This window comes from Haemaphysalis longicornis, unplaced genomic scaffold (genome assembly GCF_048455015.1).
Source record: "Haemaphysalis longicornis isolate Haplotype H1 unplaced genomic scaffold, Haemaphysalis longicornis Haplotype H1 scaffold_7, whole genome shotgun sequence".
Taxonomy (NCBI): Eukaryota; Metazoa; Arthropoda; class Arachnida; order Ixodida; family Ixodidae; genus Haemaphysalis; species Haemaphysalis longicornis.
The window spans coordinates 184,831,291-184,853,440 of record NW_027526422.1 but is presented as its reverse complement, the minus strand read 5'-3'; the positions used below and the strand labels follow the sequence as shown (position 1 = coordinate 184,853,440).

At 42.7% G+C, this 22,150-nt stretch overlaps 1 protein-coding gene across 2 annotated transcripts in view; it reads right to left on the bottom strand.

The window, feature by feature from the left end:
• Window positions 1–496: 496 nt before the first annotated feature.
• Window positions 497–22,150, bottom strand: part of LOC144147325 (vitamin D 25-hydroxylase-like) — a 62,327-nt gene continuing 40,673 nt past the window's right edge. For both annotated transcript variants that reach the window (XM_077679441.1, XM_077679442.1), the window contains exons 7-9: window positions 19,252–19,510; window positions 11,445–11,635; window positions 497–759 (exon numbers count right to left, since the gene is read on the bottom strand). In XM_077679441.1, coding sequence (XP_077535567.1) covers window positions 545–759; window positions 11,445–11,635; window positions 19,252–19,510 — 665 coding nt within the window. In that variant the 3' untranslated portion in view covers window positions 497–544. The remainder of the gene's footprint in view (window positions 760–11,444; window positions 11,636–19,251; window positions 19,511–22,150) is intronic.

The following is a 22,150-nucleotide window of genomic DNA, read 5'->3' as shown; positions in this document are numbered from 1 at the left end:
CGACAGGCCGATTCCAACCTTCTGACTCGCGAAGTCGAAAGAAAACACCAACTCCGCCAAGAAGCTGCTACCGTTGCAATGAGTGCTCGCGCAGCTGAACTAATGGGAAATGGCCCGACCACATGGCTGCTTCGCATAATACTCAGGGTTCCCCTACTGGAAGATGGTGAAATTTTTTAAAACAGAGCTGAGTGATCCATCGCACGCGCTGAGGAGTTCATGAAAAATGACGGATGCCACCAAGCTTATTATACGTTTGACACAGGGGCCATGTCGTCGGATTGAGTTTACAAAGCTAAGCCAGTGTTTGCGCTGAATTCTTAAGGGTGCGGAAGAGTACCAACGGCGCGGCTCTTCTCATTTATTTAGGAACGTAATGAAGTTTTGAGTAATTCTTTATTTTTGCAGTGCATAATAAACCGGTTGCTTGTAATTATAATAAAAAAGTTCAGTTCATTTATATAACTACTTTCCCCTTGATCCCACTATTCGGCAGTCTTTATTTTGTTTCTGTTCAAAGTGCTTTTATTTTAGTACGCCCACGTTAAACGGTGGGAGCGAGAGGACCTCCAACCTTTGAAGGTTTGCGAGGCAAAAATCGGAGCCTCACATTAACCTGTTTTGGCACAAGAATGTCCGGATTGTCCATGTCGCACTGAATTGGGTGCTCTGGCACAACGTTGTACTTTTGCAGCAGGAATGCCACCATCAGAAAAACCTCCATGGATGCGAACATTTCACCAGGGCACGATCGGCGGCCTGTGGAAAATTTAGAAGGAAGGAAGCAAAATAGGCTCTCACAAATTTTTGTTGGCATGTTATATATACGTACGCTAGTAATGATTTTTTTGATATAGCAATAATTTTGGGGCTATTGTCAAACTCAAATATGACGCACACATAGCCATAAGTATGTATAAATCAGCAATTGCACATGAGTAGCAGAGTCTAGGTTTGTTATTAAAAGCTTTACATCACAACACCCATCTCAGTGAGTTTCTGAAGCGCTTTAGATCACCGCACAGCGCCTGCACAAGATCAAAGAAATATGTGGTTTTGATAAGTGCCAAGGTAGCGGGCAGGCTATTTTGCCGACATACGCCTTGGTCCAGTACTGGCCTAAAATGGACCTCGCGTTTCTGGCACCACTCTCGCCGCCAGGGAACATTGGTAGCAGCCTGGATAGAGCGAACGCCTGTGATCTTTTCTTAAATGAACTCTCGCCTGCGACTCCACACCAGTGTGGGCATTCTTGTATCATTCGCATGAAATGAATAAAGATCATAAACGCATTGAGCTGTTGCTTTGCCCGCGGCTGCTTTTCGCTCTTCTGACAGAGTCTCTATAGTGTGGTGAATTGTTGTTGTTCGCGGACGTCGTAACGAACCTTGGTCCTATCCGTAACAGTCACGTTCGTTCTAGTAGTGTTACTGGCAATAATCGCGAGGATTCCAGCTTTTTAAAGGCTGTGCAAGCGCAGATAATCACAATACAAATACGCAATAACGAAGTAAAAATCCTCCGTCGCATGCCCCCGCGCGAGGGACACGTGTAAATGCAGAACATAGTGGGGTGAAAGCGCGCGTCGGCACCCCCAAAGTCCCATTGACGTTGCCCTACGGCTTCCGCGACGGCGGCTTCCGGGACGGCGGCGGCCTCCAGGCGACGACGCTTGCTCGCCGCCGGCTCTCGTTGCCGTACGGCCGGGTCCGCGGCCCGACGCTGACATTTCGAAGCTGTGTCTTGCTCTCGACTCGAAGGGTCCGCTTCTCGACGCTGACGCCTGGCCGCTGCTTCTCGTGCACGCTGCTCGGGATCCGCTTGTCGACGTTGACGCCTGGCCGCGGTTTCGCGTGCACGAAGTTCGGCGTCGGCAGCGCGCTTATGAAGTTTGCGCTCGGCGTCGGCATCCCGCCGCCTCGCCACCTTGTCGTCTGCCGCCGTCGACGAAGACGATGGTACGACGTTTTGAACTGGTGCTTCGGCGCTGATGTTGGATTGCGTCGAGGTACTAGTTGAAGGTCTTGCTTCCATCGCTTATCAACTGCGACTACCGACGAGCGCAAGAGAACACGCGAGGAGCAGCGGAGAGCAGGCGAGGAGGAGTGGGGGAGAGGGCGCTTATCAACTGCGACCGCCGATGAATGCAAGAGAACACGCGAGGAGCAGCGGAGAGCAGGCAAGGAGGTGTGGGGGAGAGGGCGCACCTGGAACGGCTGTTGCGGACGCCGAGGCGTGCCAACGCCGACAACGCCGGGTGACATCGTGAGTTAAAGAAATGCTCTGCATTTAAAATAAGTGTTTGGCAGGTTCATGCCAGTCAAGGTAGTATTGAGGCCGGACAGGCTGCTATTTGAATTAGATTGACAGTCACTGAAAACACACTGCAAGCTTTCGAATGCATCGAGGTTGATGTAAAGTCTACAACTGACGACCTTCAAAAACAATCCTTTCTTCATTATCGAGTTGACGAACTCGAAGACAGGGCTGGGAGGGACCCCCTTATCTTTCATGGGTTGTCAGATCAAGACGAAAGCTGCCATCAAACGGAAGGGAAAATTCTTGGCTTGATCTCGTCTGGCCTCCAGAGCGAGATAAGTGGCATTGAACGCGCGCATCGCATTGTACAGATTTCAGCCTAGGCAGGCGTTCAAAAATAGGTGTGTTTTTCCGCTTTAAAATAAAAATAACGCGCTTTATGCATAGAATAAGCAGAAAGCGTGCAATGTCAACGTTACCGAAGGCTTTTCGACCGCAACACGTCTACTTTGTAAAAAAATATTCTTCTTTGCGAAATCGCAGCCAAACTCTCCTACTTTCAAACTTACATATAGAAAACTCCTTTTAAATGATAGCTACTACTCTTATGACCTCATAACAGATTCTGTGATTGAATCAACTACTCTTTATTCTCAAGAAAGCATTACTCGCAATATTCCCACCTCCCCACCACCCTTCTATGTTTCACCTAGATAACGGGTAGTGAGGGGTAATGGTAGTAGTTTGCAATCAACGCATGCTTCCATTTTATTCACCAATATCAGAAGCTTAATCAGTCGCTGCACACAAGTAGATCACCTATTATTTCTTAATCCACAGATAGTGTAGTGTTAACTGAAATAGCTACTTAGGAATTTACACGATGGCAAAATTTTTCATTGTTCTAACCATTTCCTCTTTTATCGCCATGATAGGGGCGCAAGACAAGCTGGCATTCTCGTGGCTGTCAAAAAGAACTCGAATCCTTTTTACCAAATATGACGTCTGTTTTAGAAATCGCATGGGTGTCTTCTAAGCTGTCGTATCACAGACTACGTTTGGCGTGCATGCTATCATCCCCAAAATTCTTCGCTCACGTTCGTAAGCGACCGTCATAACGCTATAAACATGGTTGTATCCCGAAACCCGACATGTGCTCTTTTCCCTTTGGTTGAATGTAACTCCCCACAAACTGAATGGTGTGCCCCAGCACCATTTGTAAACCCGTTTTCATCTAGTGCCCAAAACTTTATGGATTTATGCTTATCCTTTAACTTAACACAAATAGTATCCGAACCTACAACAGTAGCCCCCCACTACCCCGAATATATTAGATATTTTCCTTACAATCTGCCGTCACCTATGTTCTCAAATAACATATACGCTCAGACTCAGCGATCAAGCCCTTGTAAACTCGCCGGTTAGGATGCCAGTGCAAAATTTTTTTATAAACGACAATTTCAATCGAAGTTATCGCAAAGTAATCTTTTGAGAAATGAACCGTGAACTCCATTTAATTATACTTGATTACTTAGACGGATTCGATGAACGATCGCTCCAATGCAATTGCGTGTTTTTTTTTTAAACAGCAAGAACATTGACTTGGCAAAGCGATTATTACCTGCTCGATAAATATCCTGTACACCGAACGCTCCCTGGTTTAATCCAAATCTTACGCGCTTATCATACCAGAAGCAGCGGCTCTTCCAATTCGCAAAGACATCTCCCATAGTTTATAATTTCTTGTAAGGTTTAACGCACCGACGAAACACAGGCGATGAGGCACGCCGTAGTGGAGGGCTCCGGGTTCATTTTGACCACGTGGGGATCCTTAACGTGTGCCGAAATCTCGTACACACGGGCGCTTTTGCTTTTCGCCTCCACCAGAAAGCGGCCACCACGCCCGGGCATCGAACCCGTGACAGCGGCACAACAGGTTAGCCACTGAGCCACCGCGGCGGGTTCTCACATTGTTTATGGGGGGTTTTTCTACCGCTCACCAGGGAATGATATAAAGACTGCAAAAAAAATTCTTCAAGAAATATGATTCCCAGCGTTTTGCAAAATAATCCCAGGAAATTTTGGCACCTCCTTAACCCTACAGAAGATTCCCGTGTAACGCTAAGTGACGTAACGGCGAACCAATGCCCGTTAATGAATGTACTAGTGTGCTAAACAAACTGTTTTGAGATGACTTCTCATCCATTTACACTTCTTGCTTACTCAACTTTAGGTGTCGTCCCTCTATACCAATGTCACCTCTGCAGATCGACCCAAGTGGAATATAATGAAGGTTATTGACTCACTTAAACTTTCTTCTTCCGGTAGCGTTCATCGCTAGAATTCTAAATTCCTTAAAGGTACCAAATACAACTGCTTTTTTTATCCAAACTAAACGTTTTAAGCAATCATTAAATAAATAATACTCCTGCTGATCCGAAAATAGGCAATGTGGCACGTCTCTAAATCTGGAAATAAAACGTCCCCCCTATAATACTGGCCAATGTCTATCTCAAGCGTACAGTGTAAAATCTTACAACATAAAAGTTATCCTCATGTTGTCAGGTTTTTTTAATCCACTTTGTTTTTGACCCCGCGCAGCCTGGTCTTCGGAAGTTTCTTTCATGTGAAACCCAGGTAATTTTGCTTACTCACAAGCTTTATTACTCTATTCTGTTAAAAATTTACTATTGCATTCCTCACAACCGTTCCTGTGCCGACTGCGTTTTTTTTATTTCGCAAAAGCGTTTGATAAAGTCTCACACCCGTTACTTCTACTAAAAAAAAGAAATAAAGGTCTTTAATATAGGTCTTTAATACTAGTTTAATACAGGAATAATAAACAAGATTGAGTGCTGCCTCTTGCATCTCCAGCAATTTGTAACGGCCAATGACACCATTTTATCTCTAAACCCGGCTATTTCTGGTGCACCTTAGGGCAGCGTTCTTGATCACCTAATTGTTGTCATTTACATAAATGATTTGCCTGAATGCGGCTTATCATGGGTGGATTTATTTCCTGCCCATTGTGTCATTTTTCCAAAAATAGAAAACGATATTGGCATACGCACACTCCAGTCCGACATTAATGCTATATCATATTGGTGCAGTACATGGGAGATTTGATTTTGGTATTTTGATTTTTATTTCTTAGCAAACTGAAAAATGCGCATAACCGCGAATTTTTCGTATCCCCATTACCGCGTGCTCATATATTCTTCTTTGTAAAATCCTCGACGCCGTTACTTCGTATAAATATTTGGGCGTTCTAATCACTACAGACCTGTCTTAGAATCTTCATGTTGAGAACATCACCAATAATCCCAACCGAATGCTTCGGTAAACAAGACGCTATTTTTCTTTCGCCCCTTCTTCGGTAAAACCTGTATTTTCGAATTCCATGTGCGTTTACGAGTTTACCATGATTCACTGATGTGAGAACCATGTACTGAAGTGCTGCCTAAGCAGCTAGAAATTATTCAGAATGACGCTGCTCGTTTTATTGTTTCTAACAGCGAGCAGTCAGTGTTTCCAGTATAAAAACTAACTTTGTTCTCCCATCTCCGACGTCACGACGCAAAGCGCAATGCTTGTGCTCATTGAATAAAATACAGGGTGATCAAATTTAAGTCAACCGCTTTTTATAAAAATAGGCGCTTAGATTTACGCGAAGACGACCTCTACAGTGAGGTTATGCGCCCAGGGGGACAAATAATTATGAGGTAACTAATGATGAAAGTGAAAAAATTAATTAAAATTGCATAATTAACTTTTTGTGGATGCGGTAACCAGGCATGTTTGTATTGAAGAATTAGACGCAATTGTGTTCCTACGCAGTTTCAATTGACAGAATTACTCTAGCGCATCCATATTCCGAGATACCAAATGGCAAAGTTTAATTACCGTTCGTATGATTACGCATGCTAGAAGTCAAGACCGGCGCATAGCTCCTCCCTTTTGTTCTCTGGTTTTATAGCGGTTCCAATCACTGTAGATTGTGATAACTCAGGGAAGAATGAATGTGTGCCAGTTATCACTTTTTCCTGTGCGTCCACCCCTTTGTCGAACTAAACACCGTACACAGCAGACACGTCAGAAAAGGGAGAAGCTTTGCGCCGGTAAAGACTGTCTTGCATGCGTAATCATGCGAACCCGCGATTGAACTTCCCGGTTTGATATCTCGGAGTACAGATGCGCTAGATGAATTCCGCCAATTGAAACTGCGTAGAAACAAGATTGCCTCTAACATTCCAATACAAACATCCCTGGTTACTGAAGCCACTAAAAAGTTATTATCCAATTTTATCTATTTAAGCTTTCAAAATTAATATTTGCCTCCTATTTATGTGTCACCCTGGCGCATAACCTCACTGTAGAGGTCGTCTTCACGTAAATATAAGCGCCTTTTTTAAAAAAGCCTGTCGACATAACTTTGATCCCCCTGTATATTGACGCAGCATGCTTCACGACGCTTCCATCCCCCTTCATGCGTATTTTCCATTAAGGCCATGAGCACAAAGTTGGCATTCCTTCTTGCAAAACAAAAGCCTTTTTTCGATTCTTCCTTTCCCTGTACCTCAGGGGATTGGAACCATTTTTTTTCTCATGTCGCTACATTAAGCAACGCGTTTTCGTTTCGTTCTGCTGTGTGTTCTTTGTTTTCTTTGTACTTCTTTGTACTTCTGTTTTCTTCATTGTAGTGATGCATTTACACATTTTCCTTTTTAATGAAATTGCCTTGAGGGTATTCAAAACAAGCGTCCGCTCGACATCGAAACAGTTATCCAGCCGCCGGCGTGTGGCTGCTACCATGTTCAACCCAGCGCCAGCTAACGCAGCCCGCCACGCAGTGTGCTGTGGCAGCATGTCTTTGGCTGCAAGCTAAGGCTGAATTAAGCAGCCATAGCTAAAGTTGGCCGCTGCCCATCAGTATTGAAGTATGGGCAAAAAAGGTACGCTAGCAAAAAAGAATATGCGTGGAGTGGGGGAAATTCCACCAGGCATCACCATCGGCACTACAAGTTAGACCATCGATAAAATACCAACCGCGATACGTAGGCAAACATGTTACGTGTCGTGCCCTAGAATATTAAACAGACCATGCAAAAAACCGAACTTTGGTTAATTCGAAAGACTACCTCGTTAGAATCCTTCTCACACCACTTTTGACGTAAACATCACTCAAATAAGCTATATAGTTAGGAAAAAATGTATTGGCCAGGTGACCCACTAGCTCATTTCCCGGAATACAACCTATGACGTCGCATGTGCCACCTCTGCGATAGGCTGAGGCTGACAAAACGAAACGCAAAAAATGCAGGCCTTACAGGCTTGCCCAATTAGCTAATCGGCTTATATTTACGGTACATTCTTTCTGAAGCCATAAGAATGGTGGCGTACGCAATGGAAGTTACCAAAGGACACGCAAACACAGAAGTACTGATGCGTACTGCTGTTGGTACAGCGCTCACTATCCTTCTTGTAGCAGCACACCAACGCAAATGTTTGGGTTTGTCACAGACTACATTGGCCGATTGGCGTAACCGATGTTGCCTTACGTGACCATATTTATCGAGCGAACGGCACGTTTCACGACGACATTACTTTCTACCGAATGGGAAACGATGCTCCGCAGCAGCTTGAGTTACTTCACAACGTGTCAATATGGTTTATGGTCTGGTTTTTTTTCTGCACAACGTAGATTGTTGAATTTACGGATATTTTCCCTTGTTCGGCAAAAGCGAATAAACCATTTGGGTATTTTGATTTTAGGACGGCTTTGTGTGCGGTCCTCACGTCTCGCTTTTACACAAATTATCTCTCCCCGCGTTACACTGCAATGTAACGTACACGACAAAATTGCGCACAGCATGTTCTTTTCTTTTTTACATTATCTCAATTTAATAACGCAAGTGTCCCTTCCGTAGTTATCCAGGATTGTGTTCTTATGAACCTGCTTTTCATTGTATTTATCAACGATAATGTAATCCAGCTAGCTGCAAAGTTCGCCTGTATGTTGACGATTGTGCCATTTTTGACGCTATTACAACCTTAATTAATAGAACGCTTCTTCAAAGCGACCTGGTTTCTATTCCGCGCTGGTGTCCAAAATGAGATGACTGTCAGTGTAGCAAAATGCTACCAGGTAACGTTTTCCCGCCACCGTACTAAAACTCTAATAAAATACCTCCTTGACAATGTGCACCTTCACACTGTGAAAGACTAGCTCCGTGATTACATTATGTCCAACCTAACCTGGAAAACGCAGGTTTGACGTGTCTCTTCCGCTGCTTCCCGAAATCTTATCTTTGTTCGACGCAGTTTAATGTCCGCACTCCTTTAAGTAAAACAACTTGTATAGAGCATGCAAGATCTATTATGGAAGATGTCTGCACCATTCATGACCCATAATTTCCCTAATTTGTGAAATGTTAAAACCGGTTCACAACCGTGCCAAGCGCTTTTTTGAGGGTGATTATAAATTCAGCTTGAGTATTACATTACTAAAAAGACAGCTTAACTCTGAGCCGCTAAGTGAACATCAAAAGCAAATAAAACAATTTATTCTATCGTATTCATATTAGAAAAACTCGCATAAGTCCTGCCATCTTTTTTGTTTATACCACAATTTATATCAAGAAAAAGTGGCCATAGGTGAAAATTTCTTGAAACGTCTTGTACAGACATTTTTAAGAACTTGTTTGTTCCTGTCTCTTAAGCATGTGGAATAAGCTGCTAACTAGGATAGTAGACAATGCTTGTGATATGATTTTTAACAACACAAACTAAACAACAACACAAAACACAAACTAAACAACAAACCACACAGTTTGTAGAGAAAATGAAAATTTTAACTAAAATTGCTTAATGTCATACTAAATAAATAATCGTCTGCTACCGTTCAAGCGCTGGGTCAATTATAAAACACAAAATCTTTTGAAGATAGCAAACTTGTATTTAGTCTGCATGGCTACTTTATGTTGAATAACGTGAATCAAAATAGCTACTCGCGATACCTTCTAATCTCGCGATACGCTCGCGGTACTACGCGATACGTTTTAATCTCGTAAGAATTCTTCAACCCCCAGAGCTTGGCTTTCCCGTTCTGCAAGTCATGTCAGAAGGATCCAAATGCCTTCACATTAGGCTTTTGCTCAAAGCTCTTGTGGTAGCTTGTATCGCTCGTGCATCATGACCCTGATGTCCTTGAAGGGGGATTCTCGATTTATCTCTAATAAAATCTGTATTGGTACCGCTTTTTTCTTCCGTGTTTCACCTAAAAAAATGTCAATAACTCTGAGCATCGACTTTCCCCTATCCATGACATTGAATATCACACCAATTGAATGAGAATTTTAAGAACTTAAGACTTACACGGTATCAAAAACGTACCGAACATTTTCACCTCGCCTACGACCACGCCGTACTGTCACTCCATGAAACATTCGTTGGCAGTGTCGTTGGTTAATTCTCATTTCGAATTCCTTACAGTTAGAATATTATTCCAAGGCGCTTGTGTACGTTGAATTGAGTTTGACAACTTCAGGGGGTGTTCTCTTCGAAAAGCATACTGTATATACCGTATGGTGGTGGCTCAACTTTTGTAACTTTTAGTGTGTGCGGAAAAATCTTTGATCACAATTAGTTGTGTGATAATCACACAATTCGGTTGTAACTATTTCACAAGGTGTCAATATGGTTTCCCGGCTGGTTTTTTCTGCACAACTTAGATTGTTCAATTTACGGATATTTTCTCTTGTTCGGCCAAAGCGAGTAAATCATTTTGGTATTTCGATTTTAGGGGGTTTTGTGGGTGGTCCTCACTTCTCGCTTTTACACACATTATCTCTCCTCGCGTTACACTGCAAGGTAATGTACACTACAAAATTGCGCACAGCATGTTCTTTTCTTTTTTTGCATTATCCCAATTTGATAATGCAAGTGTTCCTCCCGGAGTTCAGCAGGATTCTGTTCTTATGGACCTGCTTTTCATTGTATTTATCAAAGATATTGTTTCCAGCTAAGCTGCAAAGTTCGTCTGTATATTGATGATTGTGCCATTTCTAACTCTATACAACTTTACTTGATACAAGACTTCTTCAAACCGACCTGCTTTATATTCGGCGCAGGTGTCAAAAATGAGAAATGACTGTCAATGTAGCAAAATGCTACCAGATAACGTTTTCCCGCCACCGTACTACTACTCTAATAAAATAACTCCCTGACAATCTGAACCTTCACACTCTGAAAAACTAACTCCGTGTTTACTTTAGGTCCAACCTAACCTGGAAAATGCAGGTTGGACGTGTCTCTTTCTCTGCTTCCCCAAATCTTAACTTTATTCGACGCAGTTTAATGTCCGCTCCCCTTAAAGTAAAACAACTTTGTCTAAAGAATGCAAGATTCATTATTGAAGACGTCTGCACCGCTCATGACGTACAATTTCCCTACTTTGTGAAATGTTAAACAATGTTCACAACCGTGACAACCGATTTTCCGACGTTGATTCTGATTTCCGCTTCAGTATTACATTACTACAAAAACAGCTTAACTCTGAGCCGCTGAGTGAACATGAACAGGATAAAAAACAATTTATTTTATCGTATTCATATTTAGAAAACGGGCATGATTGCTGGCATCTTTTTTGTTTATACCACCACTTATTTCACGAAAAAGTGGCCATAGGTGAAAATGTCTTGAAACGTGTTGTACAGACATTTTTAAGAACTTGTTTCTTCCGGTCTGTTAAGCATGTGGAATAAGCTGCTACCTAGGACAGTAGGCAATGCTTCGGATGTGATTTTTAGTATTTCTGTCAGCCCTGTAATGTTTTATTTGTGTGTGTGTGTGTGTGTGTGTGTGTGTGTGTGTGTGTGTGTGTGTGTGTGTGTGTGTGTGTGTGTGTGTGTTTGTATGACGGTATTAGCGATGTGTCCTTATTCTGCCATCTCCAAGAAAAATAAAGAGTTCAGAATTTGCCACCACTATACCTTAATGCGCGGGAGAAAACAGTAAATAAATAAATTAAAGGTAATAAATAAATAAATAAATAAAAATAAATAAATGAAATCACAAATAAAGAATAAAAAATTAATTAATTAAATAATAGCACATCACATAAGAGAAGACATACAAAGGACAAGTCAAGGACATTCCAAAATTACTAATATTTCACGGCTTCTCACCTAAGCTGAATGGTATCAGTTGTTCTGGCTTCTGTGATACAATATCTCCATCTTCATTCAAGAAGCGTTGCGGGTTATATTTCTGAGGGTCTTTCCAACGAGCTGGGTCATTGTGACAAGCCCAAAAGTTTGGAATCACAGTAGTGCCTTTGGGAATGAAGTATCCGTCAATCACGACGTCCTCCGAGCTCCTAAAAAATGAAAGTATCAGCTCCCGCATTTTGGCCAATAGATACAAGTAAAGAAATCAGAAAAATGTTTCAAACAGAAAAGATAATATTACCATGTATGCTTCAGACGACGTTGCATGTACTTTAGAGGCGTATTTCATTTAACCTTTGAAACTGCGCTAATGAACGAGTATAACTAAACTGGACAATATTGGGTTTTACACGCAAAGTAATGTAGTAGTAATATGTTGGTATAAACGTAGGTACCGCCATGAGCCGTTGTACACAGTCAAAAGGCGTATTTAAAAACACCGAAAACTATACCGAAAACTTCCTCCTCAATTTCTTACCGCATTAGTTATGTTTCAGTTTCCGTTTATTTCGTTTTGTCACGTGGAGGAGGGTAGTCCCGGGAAAAAAGCGACTTGTTTCAATTGAGGAAGCCCGAGCCCCGCCTTTAAAATTTCAGACAGCGAGATTTTGAACACAAACTTTGGTACATCGCATACACTAGTAAAGATGCACACACACGCAAAAGGAAACACTGCAGGAATTAAAAAACTTGGAATTATTATCAAGCATCAAAATGCCTTCGTTAAAACTTAGCCATATTTAGAAGTGCACTACATAAACGTACATTGTATAAAGAAAGGACACATGTCACAGTTCTGAGAAAAAATACATTAAAACAATAACAAAGTTTATTAGAGCCACCATACAACTATCACTTTCCCAGTTTAACTCGAAAAAAGAAAAGAATAAAAAAGAAGAAAAGAAACAATAGCAACCTACAACAGCGCTTGCCGAATCACATGGATACTACTGCGTTCTACGCTAATTTTGTTCTCAAGTAGTGTTTTTGAGTACTTGAGGGACAGTATAACGAGGCATTTGCCGACCAAAATTCGTTCTACAGAAAGAAGTGTACCAGTAATCTTGGTTCCGAGTTTTATAAACCGAAATAGCTTTCTCCAGATGAAACACACTTAAACAGCTTTCATTGTTATTATATACAGCTCGTTTGTAACGAAGGGCCAAGTAACCATAAAAAACTTTGTATAATGGCACTATTTTAAAACGAGGCGCACAGTATTCTACGTTAGATATGTACCTAATTGCTTTTGTTATGAAGCTTACGATGTTTATTGAGGTTGGTATTTGAGGCCGATCCCCGCACAAAAAAAAATAATTCAAACGAGGCAAGATCAGTGTGTTGTAAATTAGTAGTGTGTTTAGCACTGGAAGGAAGGAACGCATTTTGGCAAGAAAACCAACACATTTACCCATATTTCTTACAACGGAATCTACGTGAACATCCGATGACATATCCCTATGAAAGTACACGCCAAGGGTTTTTACACCATCCCCACGCGAAATACCAATTTCACCCAAGTATAGAAGACAGTCAAGAGAAATAGGAAGTTTTCGCGTATGAAACAGAATGGCATTTCTCTCGTTAGTTTTATAAAAGGCAGTTAACTTCACGCTTGCATGTCCTGTACTGTAATGTTCACAAGTGGAATTAAGCTCTGCAGATTACTTCCAGTAAACAATATGCTTTTGTCATCAGCATACATAATGTAAATGGTTTAACATTATTTATTGTAATATCGTGTATATACAAGGCAAATAACAATGGCCCTAAAACAGTACCTTGTGGCACCCCAGTTGAGATTGACCTAAATAAAGGTATAAAAATATCTAGTTTTACGCACTGTTCACGATACTGAAAATATGATTTCATAAGAAGAGCTGGGATGCCACGAATTTCATATAGATAAAGTTTCTTGAAAACCGTGTTGTGGCTGAGGCAGTCAAACGCTTTCGAGAAATTCACCAAGACACCAAAACACAAGTCTTTTTTTTTCAAAGCAGTTGTTTTTGAGCATTGTTTTTGAGCGAGCAGTGCTGTCTCCGTGGATTTACCTAGAAGGAAGCCATACTGCGATAACGAGATTAAATTATATTTCGAACAAAAATTCACGATGCGCTTATGGAATATTTTTAAGCATTTCGAAACCTCGTCGAGTATTGAAATGGCCCTTTGGTTGATTGTACCATTCATATTCCCTTTTTGTACAATACTTTCCCTATAGACTTCTGCATCATTTTTGGAAAGCATCGGGCTGATAATGCTAAGCTATATATGTATGCAAGCACAGGAGCTATGATGTAAATAACATTTTTGACAGGTGCGATTTAAATGTTGTATACATCACGTACAGTACTGTTTTTAAGAGCTGAAAAAATTAAACAAACTTCTTGTTCATCCGTAGGCTGTAGGAATATATTATGAGGTTTTGAGGGTAACGATTGCCCCATAGAATTTGGATTGAGTGAAGTCTTCACAGTTTCTTTGAAGAATTACTTGGATTTGTCAGCAAGTTCCAAGCGTTACTTCAAGCTGCCTTCGATGTTCAATTCTTTAGTGTCATGTGCACTATACCCTCTATTTAGTAAAAAGTTAGGCTTTTTCAAAACCTGAGCTCTTCCCGAGCAGCAATGCAATCGCGGCAAAATTGCTTCTGCAGATATCTTTTTTTTCAGATTTAACGAACGAGTTATTTTATTACGAAACTGCTCGAAACCAGCGAAATCAGAATAATTTTGAGTGCTTTGACACTTTTTAAATATTGTTGTTTTTTTATGTAGCATTTTTATGCAATCTTGGGTTATCCAAGGTTTGCGTGCATTGCGGTCTTTTTTAACAACGATTTCCTTGAAATTATCAGAAATACACGCGTTTGAGTGTAGCCATAAATGTATCGTAGGCTTCGTCAGCCGCCTGAGAATGTATACGTCACTACATTTTATGTTCAAGATGCTGGAATAGAAAGTACTCAACGTGAGGGGCGTGACATTCTGCCATGTTACAGTTGCTGGGTCACTCAGTTTTTTGTCAGTGAAATCAACACTCCCTTCACCGCCCACGAAAGTACATTGTATGTAGCTTTGACCTTGACCTTTTGTAGACATATTCATCACGTATTACAACACATAATTCAAACACACTAGATTGGAAAGCAAATTAAAGAGATTCTTCGCGCAGGGGTGGCTGAGGTAACAGGTACTAAAACTTCTGCAGAGCTAGGGGTTGACATTTCCTGAGTTTGTGTTTGTTACTGGCACGTGATCCGCAATGCTTATCTTAAAGAGTACTGGAAGTGTATATTTCATTTCTAGGAGGTGCTAGGAGAGTAGACCGCTACCGCTACTTTTCTCGCGGGGAAGAAAAAAACTTAAACATATACACTGAAAGCAAAACACCTTGAGAAAGCGTGAGGAGAATTCGGCTACTCCGTGAGTTTAAAGCTAGCGTCGAACGGCCTGGACAATTCAATGCCGAGCCGTACCTCCCTCCAGGCCTGCAAAACTCACGACAGCGTTCTGATTTCGGTGACGAAGTATTGCTCTGCGGGCAGCAAGCGTACTAGTCAGAAAAATGGGTCATTAGCCGAAAAGCAGCCGAGCAAACAGCATCCGCCTTTCCGGAAATCACAACGAGTACGATACGCGTTATTAGAAAAACTTCCTCAGAACAACGACAAAATCCGTTGTTGCCACTTATTCTTGCTTATTATCAGCGCATTTCCTGATGCACGTTTACCGTCAATGTATATCGTGTGTCCTCTTTGTTAATTCTTTCTCGGGAGCCACCAATGTCATTCTTTTCCGCCGGAAAGCTTACAAACTTCACAAAATCATCTGACCTTGGAATAACTGGCGTCTATGGCAGCGTTCTAAGAATATTTATTAGAGTTTAGTCGGAATTCTTCTGACGAATGCACGAGTACTCGGCGCCGGATTAGTCGTGCCAATGGAAAAAGCAGTGTGTGGAAATGAGGTTAATGAGTAGTTACAGAAAGCGGCTAGCGTCGCCTGCGAAGAAAACTGGAGAGAGATTAATAGACACAGAGACCAACCGTCTGCAAAAGATGGAGCGCTCGTAAGATATGCAGTGCATTGCAAACTTGACCGCTGCGAACGACAACGTGAAAGAAAGCGCTTCTATGGCCCTTTGAGCTGATAGAAGGCCCTTTTTTTCGTCCGTTTATGCCGGGCCACTACGTTAGTGGCTCTCATGACCACACAGATTTTGATCTCCTTGTTTGAGCTAGCCTGCGCCTTCACCCACTGCGCATTAGGAGCAAATGGGAAAAGGGTCTCTGATGCATCCTCATATGATGTCGGGAAGGGTTGTAAAGCGTCCGGCAGCTTTGCACTTGGGTAAGGTGCCAAGGCAACAGTATTGAAGGTGAGTTTGGTTGGGGTCCGAAAGGTACTGCTTCGGCGGAACCACAACGTCGGCACGTTTTACCGTGTCAGAAGCACATTGGCAAAGGGGGGTTTACTGCGACAGAGGTAGCAATGCATTGTTTGTTCTCGATATGAGACCATGCTGACTGAGGTGGATGTGGCACCATTATATGAGAACGTTATTTTCCCAGATCACGCAAGCGAGCATGGAATTTCATAGTAGTTGTACTGGTAATTGCCATGGGTGCATTTGTATAATTATTGATGCCTGTGGGTATAAGAAGTCTACGGCAATATTTTGCATGTTCATCTTAGAATCGGAGGCGATTGTGGCAAGGTCCGCATTATAGTTGCCGTGAGCGCTTTAGCCACCACTCCGGAGCTGAGGATTTGAGATAAGAAGGTATTAATTGATTGTAGGGCTTACCCCGCCGACGCAAACCACGCGATGAGGCGTGCCGTAGTGGAGAGGTCCGGATTAATTTTGATCACCTGGGGATCGTTAACATGCGCCGAAATCTCGTACACACAGGCATTTTCGCTTTTCACCTCCATCAGTAAATCAGCCGTCGCGGCCGGGATTCGAACCGGCATCCTCGTGCTCGGCAGCACAATGCCTTAGTGAGTGAGCCACCACCGCGGGTTGAGGTGAGAAGGGTAGGGAAGTTTAGGAATGGTAGCAAGAGGTGTTGTGATTACTGATTAAAGAAATTGTGCATGCAGGACAATATCTGAATTTCCATATGTGTAGATTTCGCTTCTCCACTTTATGCGAAAGCATTTCTGCACACCGTTTTCCCTCAGCTCACTACTTTTTTCATGGTATATGGCATTCGTTTTCCTTGGGGTGAATCTGAAGTCTGCTTATCTTACTGTTCAGGGGACACCGTCAACCTGTAATTCCGAGAATTTATGAGCTCATTTCCTAATTCTTCGAGAATGTGGTTTTTGTTTGGGGATTCAGATAAATTACCCATTTGGTTAGAATGGGACCGTTTCTGAGCTCTTCTGCTGTGCTGTGTACCCCTAAGATCATGAAGATAGCAGTGGAAGCGCGTAGAGAGGCTGAAGCGCCGATTCGCAAAGGGTTTCGAGTATGGCAGGAATTGGGGGAGTCTTCTTATTATTTATTGATTATAGTGGCCACAGCGCCTTTTAGAGGCATAACAGTGGGAGGGAGGGGGGGCAGAGAGAGAAAGCAGAAATTCGTACAAATACAGGCAAAACAGAAATATCACTTAAAGCACAATGGCAAGCCCAAACCCCGCATGTTCAACGAAGATACACAAGAAAAAACACAAAAATACATCAATACACGTAATACATCTTTAGACATAACTTTTTTCATTCGCTAATAGTTTGGGGGACTAACTACTAGATTCGCTGGACACTTTCGCTTTGGTGTAATTAATTTCGCTCTTCCTAAATTTGTTTACTCCTTCGCTCATGAAAGGCAAACTGCCTTTTTAGAGATGAAAAATTCTACGGATAAGGCATAACCTTGGGTGACGTCCCGTTTAGGGTTTCGCAGAAGTTGCGCACTCGCTGTGAAATTTTTGTTTAGCATTCGTGGAATTTTGAAGGGTGGCAAATTCTGGTGCGGGATTATATCGTGTGTGTACTATTAAGTTCAGGAATAATTTGCGTCATGCTTTGGGGGTTGGTAAAAGCCACTCCGATTTGCTAAGGTAGCGTGCCCGACCAGCTTTATAGGCTACCGTTACCAGCAATTGTACACACTCCTGCAAGGTTTGTTAAATTTATGCTAATTTCCGCATTGACGCACACGGTGATGTCGTCAGCGTAGAGACTGTTTCTAAGGTTGGGAATTTGGCCAAGTCGGGGGATTTGTACTATGGGTAGATAAACAGCAGATGCGATAAAGCTCCTCCTTGAGGTGTTCCTCTAGATTGGAGCTACGGCTATATGTAACTTCTCCAATCTGCAGCATTACCGCAATATTGGTTATGGAGCTCCGTATGTATTTGTAGGTGCGATTGTATGTGCTCAATGATCCAAGTCATCGCATATAGGCTGAGTGAGATTGTAAGATGCTACCCCAACAAATCGCGCTCAATGAGACGAAAGGCCACCCGCAAAGAGTAATGATAGTGGTGCTGGAGGATTTCGTTGAGTGACCATTGTAAAAGTGATTTGTACTTGTTACAGCAGAAACAGCATTCCCTAAAAAAATGATCAGCCTAGTCGAGTGACCTTTTGTATCCCAAAGCACGGTACAACAAGCAGTGCATATGCCAGGATGGTTCTCAGGCTGAAGGCGATAACACGGGCGTTTCTAAAGCAGTTATCTGTTTATTAACGACTAACAGCTCAGTGATTGAAAGTGTGAAACGCAGATATACACTGGTAATCGGCATCACAGAGCCGTGTACAGATAGGTATGAAACATTAAAAGACACAAGTGTTCCCGAAAACGCAAAAGGCATTTTTCCGAGCACCATCAGAGTATCCCTACGGTCAACTAATCATGGCAGAGAATAGTAAAAGGGTTCAAAGCATGCGGTCAACCCGCCTTCCTTAATGCCCCAAAACTGCCACTGGATCAATTAGCGGCGAATTCCTCAGCACGTTGCTACAATGTGTGTGCGGTATTTCAAAATAAAGGCATGGACGGGAAAAAGAACGGCCACCCACAGCACGAAATTCCATATGAATTATTCGTGTCACTGTGCACATTTTATACTCAAACAGAAATGACTGGGAATTCGCGGGCAGTATGCTCAGTAAACAAAAAAGAATGAAGGAGGAACCGAATGAGCCACCACAAAAAAAACAGATAGTATACAGGACGGATATCCAAACAAAACACAGCAGAAAAATTTATCACCCCTAATGAAAATACCTTGGCCTCCCTAATTTCCGCAACGAAGTGTGTCTTGCCACCAGACAGAATCGCACGTAAGAAAATACGTTTACATAAGCATTCCTGACAATGTATGGCATTGTCGAATAAGGACTAGATTAAACAACCAGCGCACGTGCTAATAAAGTTGCCTTCATGTGATAGGTATTTAAAGCAAATCCTCGTTTTGCTCTGCAGACTGCATTCGAACTGAAAGCGTGTTGGACATGACACGGCGCACTGCCTTAAGAAACAGGCTGGGTTGTTGCTTTTGGCACTTCTTAAACTGGGTGCCTTAACTAAAAGTTGAATGATAGTTTTAGCCACTTTCACAAGACTTTCCAATGATGCCTCTCGGCTTTAGCAAGAAGACATCTTAGCAACAGTTTCCTTTCGGCATGAAAAAAGAATTGAGCGGCCGTTTTCATTTCTCAGTATATTTTGCAGTCGATTTGGTGCGTTTTTGAGTCAGGTTCAACAAGAGATGGCATTGGCAGATAAACAATTGATGACTTACTCCCTTGCTAACCCAAGCGGTGAGGCAGTTTTCCAGCGTTCCACCTCCCAAATGCAAGCCCGGGTGAAAGGCAATTGCTTTCGGTCTTCCCACGTGGGCCTTCGGTCTGATCCGACCACTTCATCGATCTCTCGTTGGATCCTTGCTTGGATTGTGTCGGGGTGTTTGGCAAAAACTAATAAGAGCCACCACATCGTCAAGGTTGTGCTCATTGTACCAGCTATGATGAACACGTTCACGTTGCCCACCAGGTAGCGGTCTGCATAACGGTATAGAAGATCACAAAGTCATCATTATATTAGTCATCATCAGGATGGACGACTTCAGCCTAAAAAAATACATTTCATGTCAAAAAAATAATTTTTACAAATCATTACTCACTATTTACCACTCAGTAATACCAGAAGTCCCAATGTGGCATGGTGATTCCATGTGAAGTTCAATATTAAGTGTATTTGGGCTCAGCGTTGGGGGCTGATGAAAGTCCAAATGCGGAACATATTCGTACTTGACGAACATTTGCACAGTGAGCAAGGTTCCGATGTCGACGACGAATGACTCTGAAGGCCCCGAAGCTGCGGTAATTATTGTGATCGAGTTGGAAAATGTGTGGCGACCAAATAGGAAGAGTGTTCAGTATATTTTTAGGGTCAGAAGGAGTCCGGCTTCATGCAAATCCTTTTCCTGCACTGCACCTGCCCTTTCCTGCGTCGAGCCCTCATTGTCCTTTGAACACTTACAGAAACAGGCTTCTTCTCACACACCGATTTGTGACACATCGGGTTCTGACCCAGCAACGCAAGGATAAATTTCTGACACGTTTGCATACAGATTTATGTTTAGACATTGTTTTTAGGAGATACTAAATACAATTGGTAAGTCTTGGGAGGCTCCATTTTCAGTTCAAAGCACACTATGGGCTGCCGTTGTCGTCGTAGCTCGCTAACTGTCGATGTCAAGCGACTGCCGAAAGGCGGCGCAGCGAGATAACAGACCCAAGAAGAGCCTGGTCTACCGTCGTCAAGGAGCCATGCTGACGCTTCAAAAAGAACGTGGTTTAAATAGTCATAACCTTATCAACCTCTTGAACCGTTTGCACTCGTCCTGCATCTCCCCGTTGTGTAGCGCAAAGAAAACTTTAGCTACATTTAGGGCAAAATCTTTGTATATAACTGGCAGCGCCAGCGTTTATTTATTTAATAACGTTCGTTGGGTTGGTTTTTGCGATAGTAAGCGAAAAAAGCGGCCTCGCAAGAAACAAATAGCACGTTCAAAATGACACAGAAATGCTCCAGACACGCAAGAAAAAAATTACTAGTGCTAAATTAAGCAAAACAGCCCGAGCATCCAAAATTAAAGTAAGCACGAATAGAACAGAACTCTCGCGGGCGCAGTTTCAGCCAGGAGGCGCGCGTGCATTGCAAAAGCGGGAAGTTTGAATTGCATATTTATCTAGAAAGGAGTAAGACAGGGCGGCGAAGTGCGTGATGGGTGGTAGAAGTGAGTGGATAAGAACGCCACCACACATTATAGCGAATCACTGCTCTGCACTTACGACAGCTTTCACACTGAGTGGAAATGCTTTACTTATTATATTTTGTGACCATGCACCGAGAGTTTCTGATTTCCCTTCGTGAAGGACAAGCGCGGCTGAGCTCTTAATACTCTCACAAGGCTACTGGGAGGAACAATCGGGCCATACGCTCAGACTGGCAATAAAACCCGAGGTGATGAACACTTGTGTTCCGTGACAAGTTCCTTCCGACTGAGTAGGGTGAGACACCCTATAAAAAGCTGACACACCTTACAATGTCTCTCAAATGGGAGAAAGCTAGGAGTCTCCGGCCTTCTTCTGCCGCTTGCGTGTATACTGCGAGGACGCACGCAAGAATCTAGGGTACAATCGCCAACATATACAGCAGCCAATGGCCTTTGTCTTCCACAAAGAAATACATGCATGTCGCCGTCAGTGTTTTTCTGCGCGGAACTGTTTGAGAAAACGCCATGTCAATTGCAGTCTTCTCCAACCGAAAAGTTGGGGAGGAATTCTGTGTTTGTCTCAAAGTGCGAGAGGTTATACCATACTCGGCATTTGGGACAAGTTTTAGAAGTGATCGGTAGCCGGCACCATTTAATTTTACTAGGCCCAATAAAAGATTTTAACTGCGGCGCTCTTAAGGAGTCCGGCTGGTCGTCATAGCCCGGGTGGGGTCACGGTGTCACGTGCCCAAACAGAGGCTTCAAAAACGTAAACGCCGTGATCGGCATCCAGCCTGTGCCCCTGGCGTTGCGAAGCTGATGTGTATCACTTTGCGCAACGGACGTGCAGGTTACACATATTAAATTGTTGGGAGGGATCGTGGCGCTGCCCCGTTGAAATGGAGGCTGCCGTTGATAGGCCGCATGTACGTAAGCAATATATAAAATACAGAAAACACAAGGAAATAATTGATTAATTACCCAAAATTATGAACACTCAATCTACTATCTTTTAATTGGCCTTTTCTGCGTCAGCGATGCCTTCACTTGAGTACTTTTGGTATCATTGCCTTGCTAATACTGAAACTGATCAAGAAAAGGCGCTGGCGAATCGCTGCGTCGGATGTCGAAGGCTTTCAAAATGAGTGGAACTGCTTTAGTTTTTTTACTCAAAACGACAAAGGGCGTTGTGTTACGGCGTTTTACAATGCCTCAGATTGGCTGATCGATGACTGAGCTCTTTCAAAATGCCCATCGGATTCCAGGCGGTTTGAAGTTGGCCCAGAAGTACCCGCCACATGCGTCAACAACGGTGTCTCAAAACAGTGAGTCGTTAGAGGTAAATTAGGACAGTGGACTAAAAAACGTCAATACCCAGGCACTTCGCTTCCCGTATTGCTTTCAACGAAGCGGAGCTGTT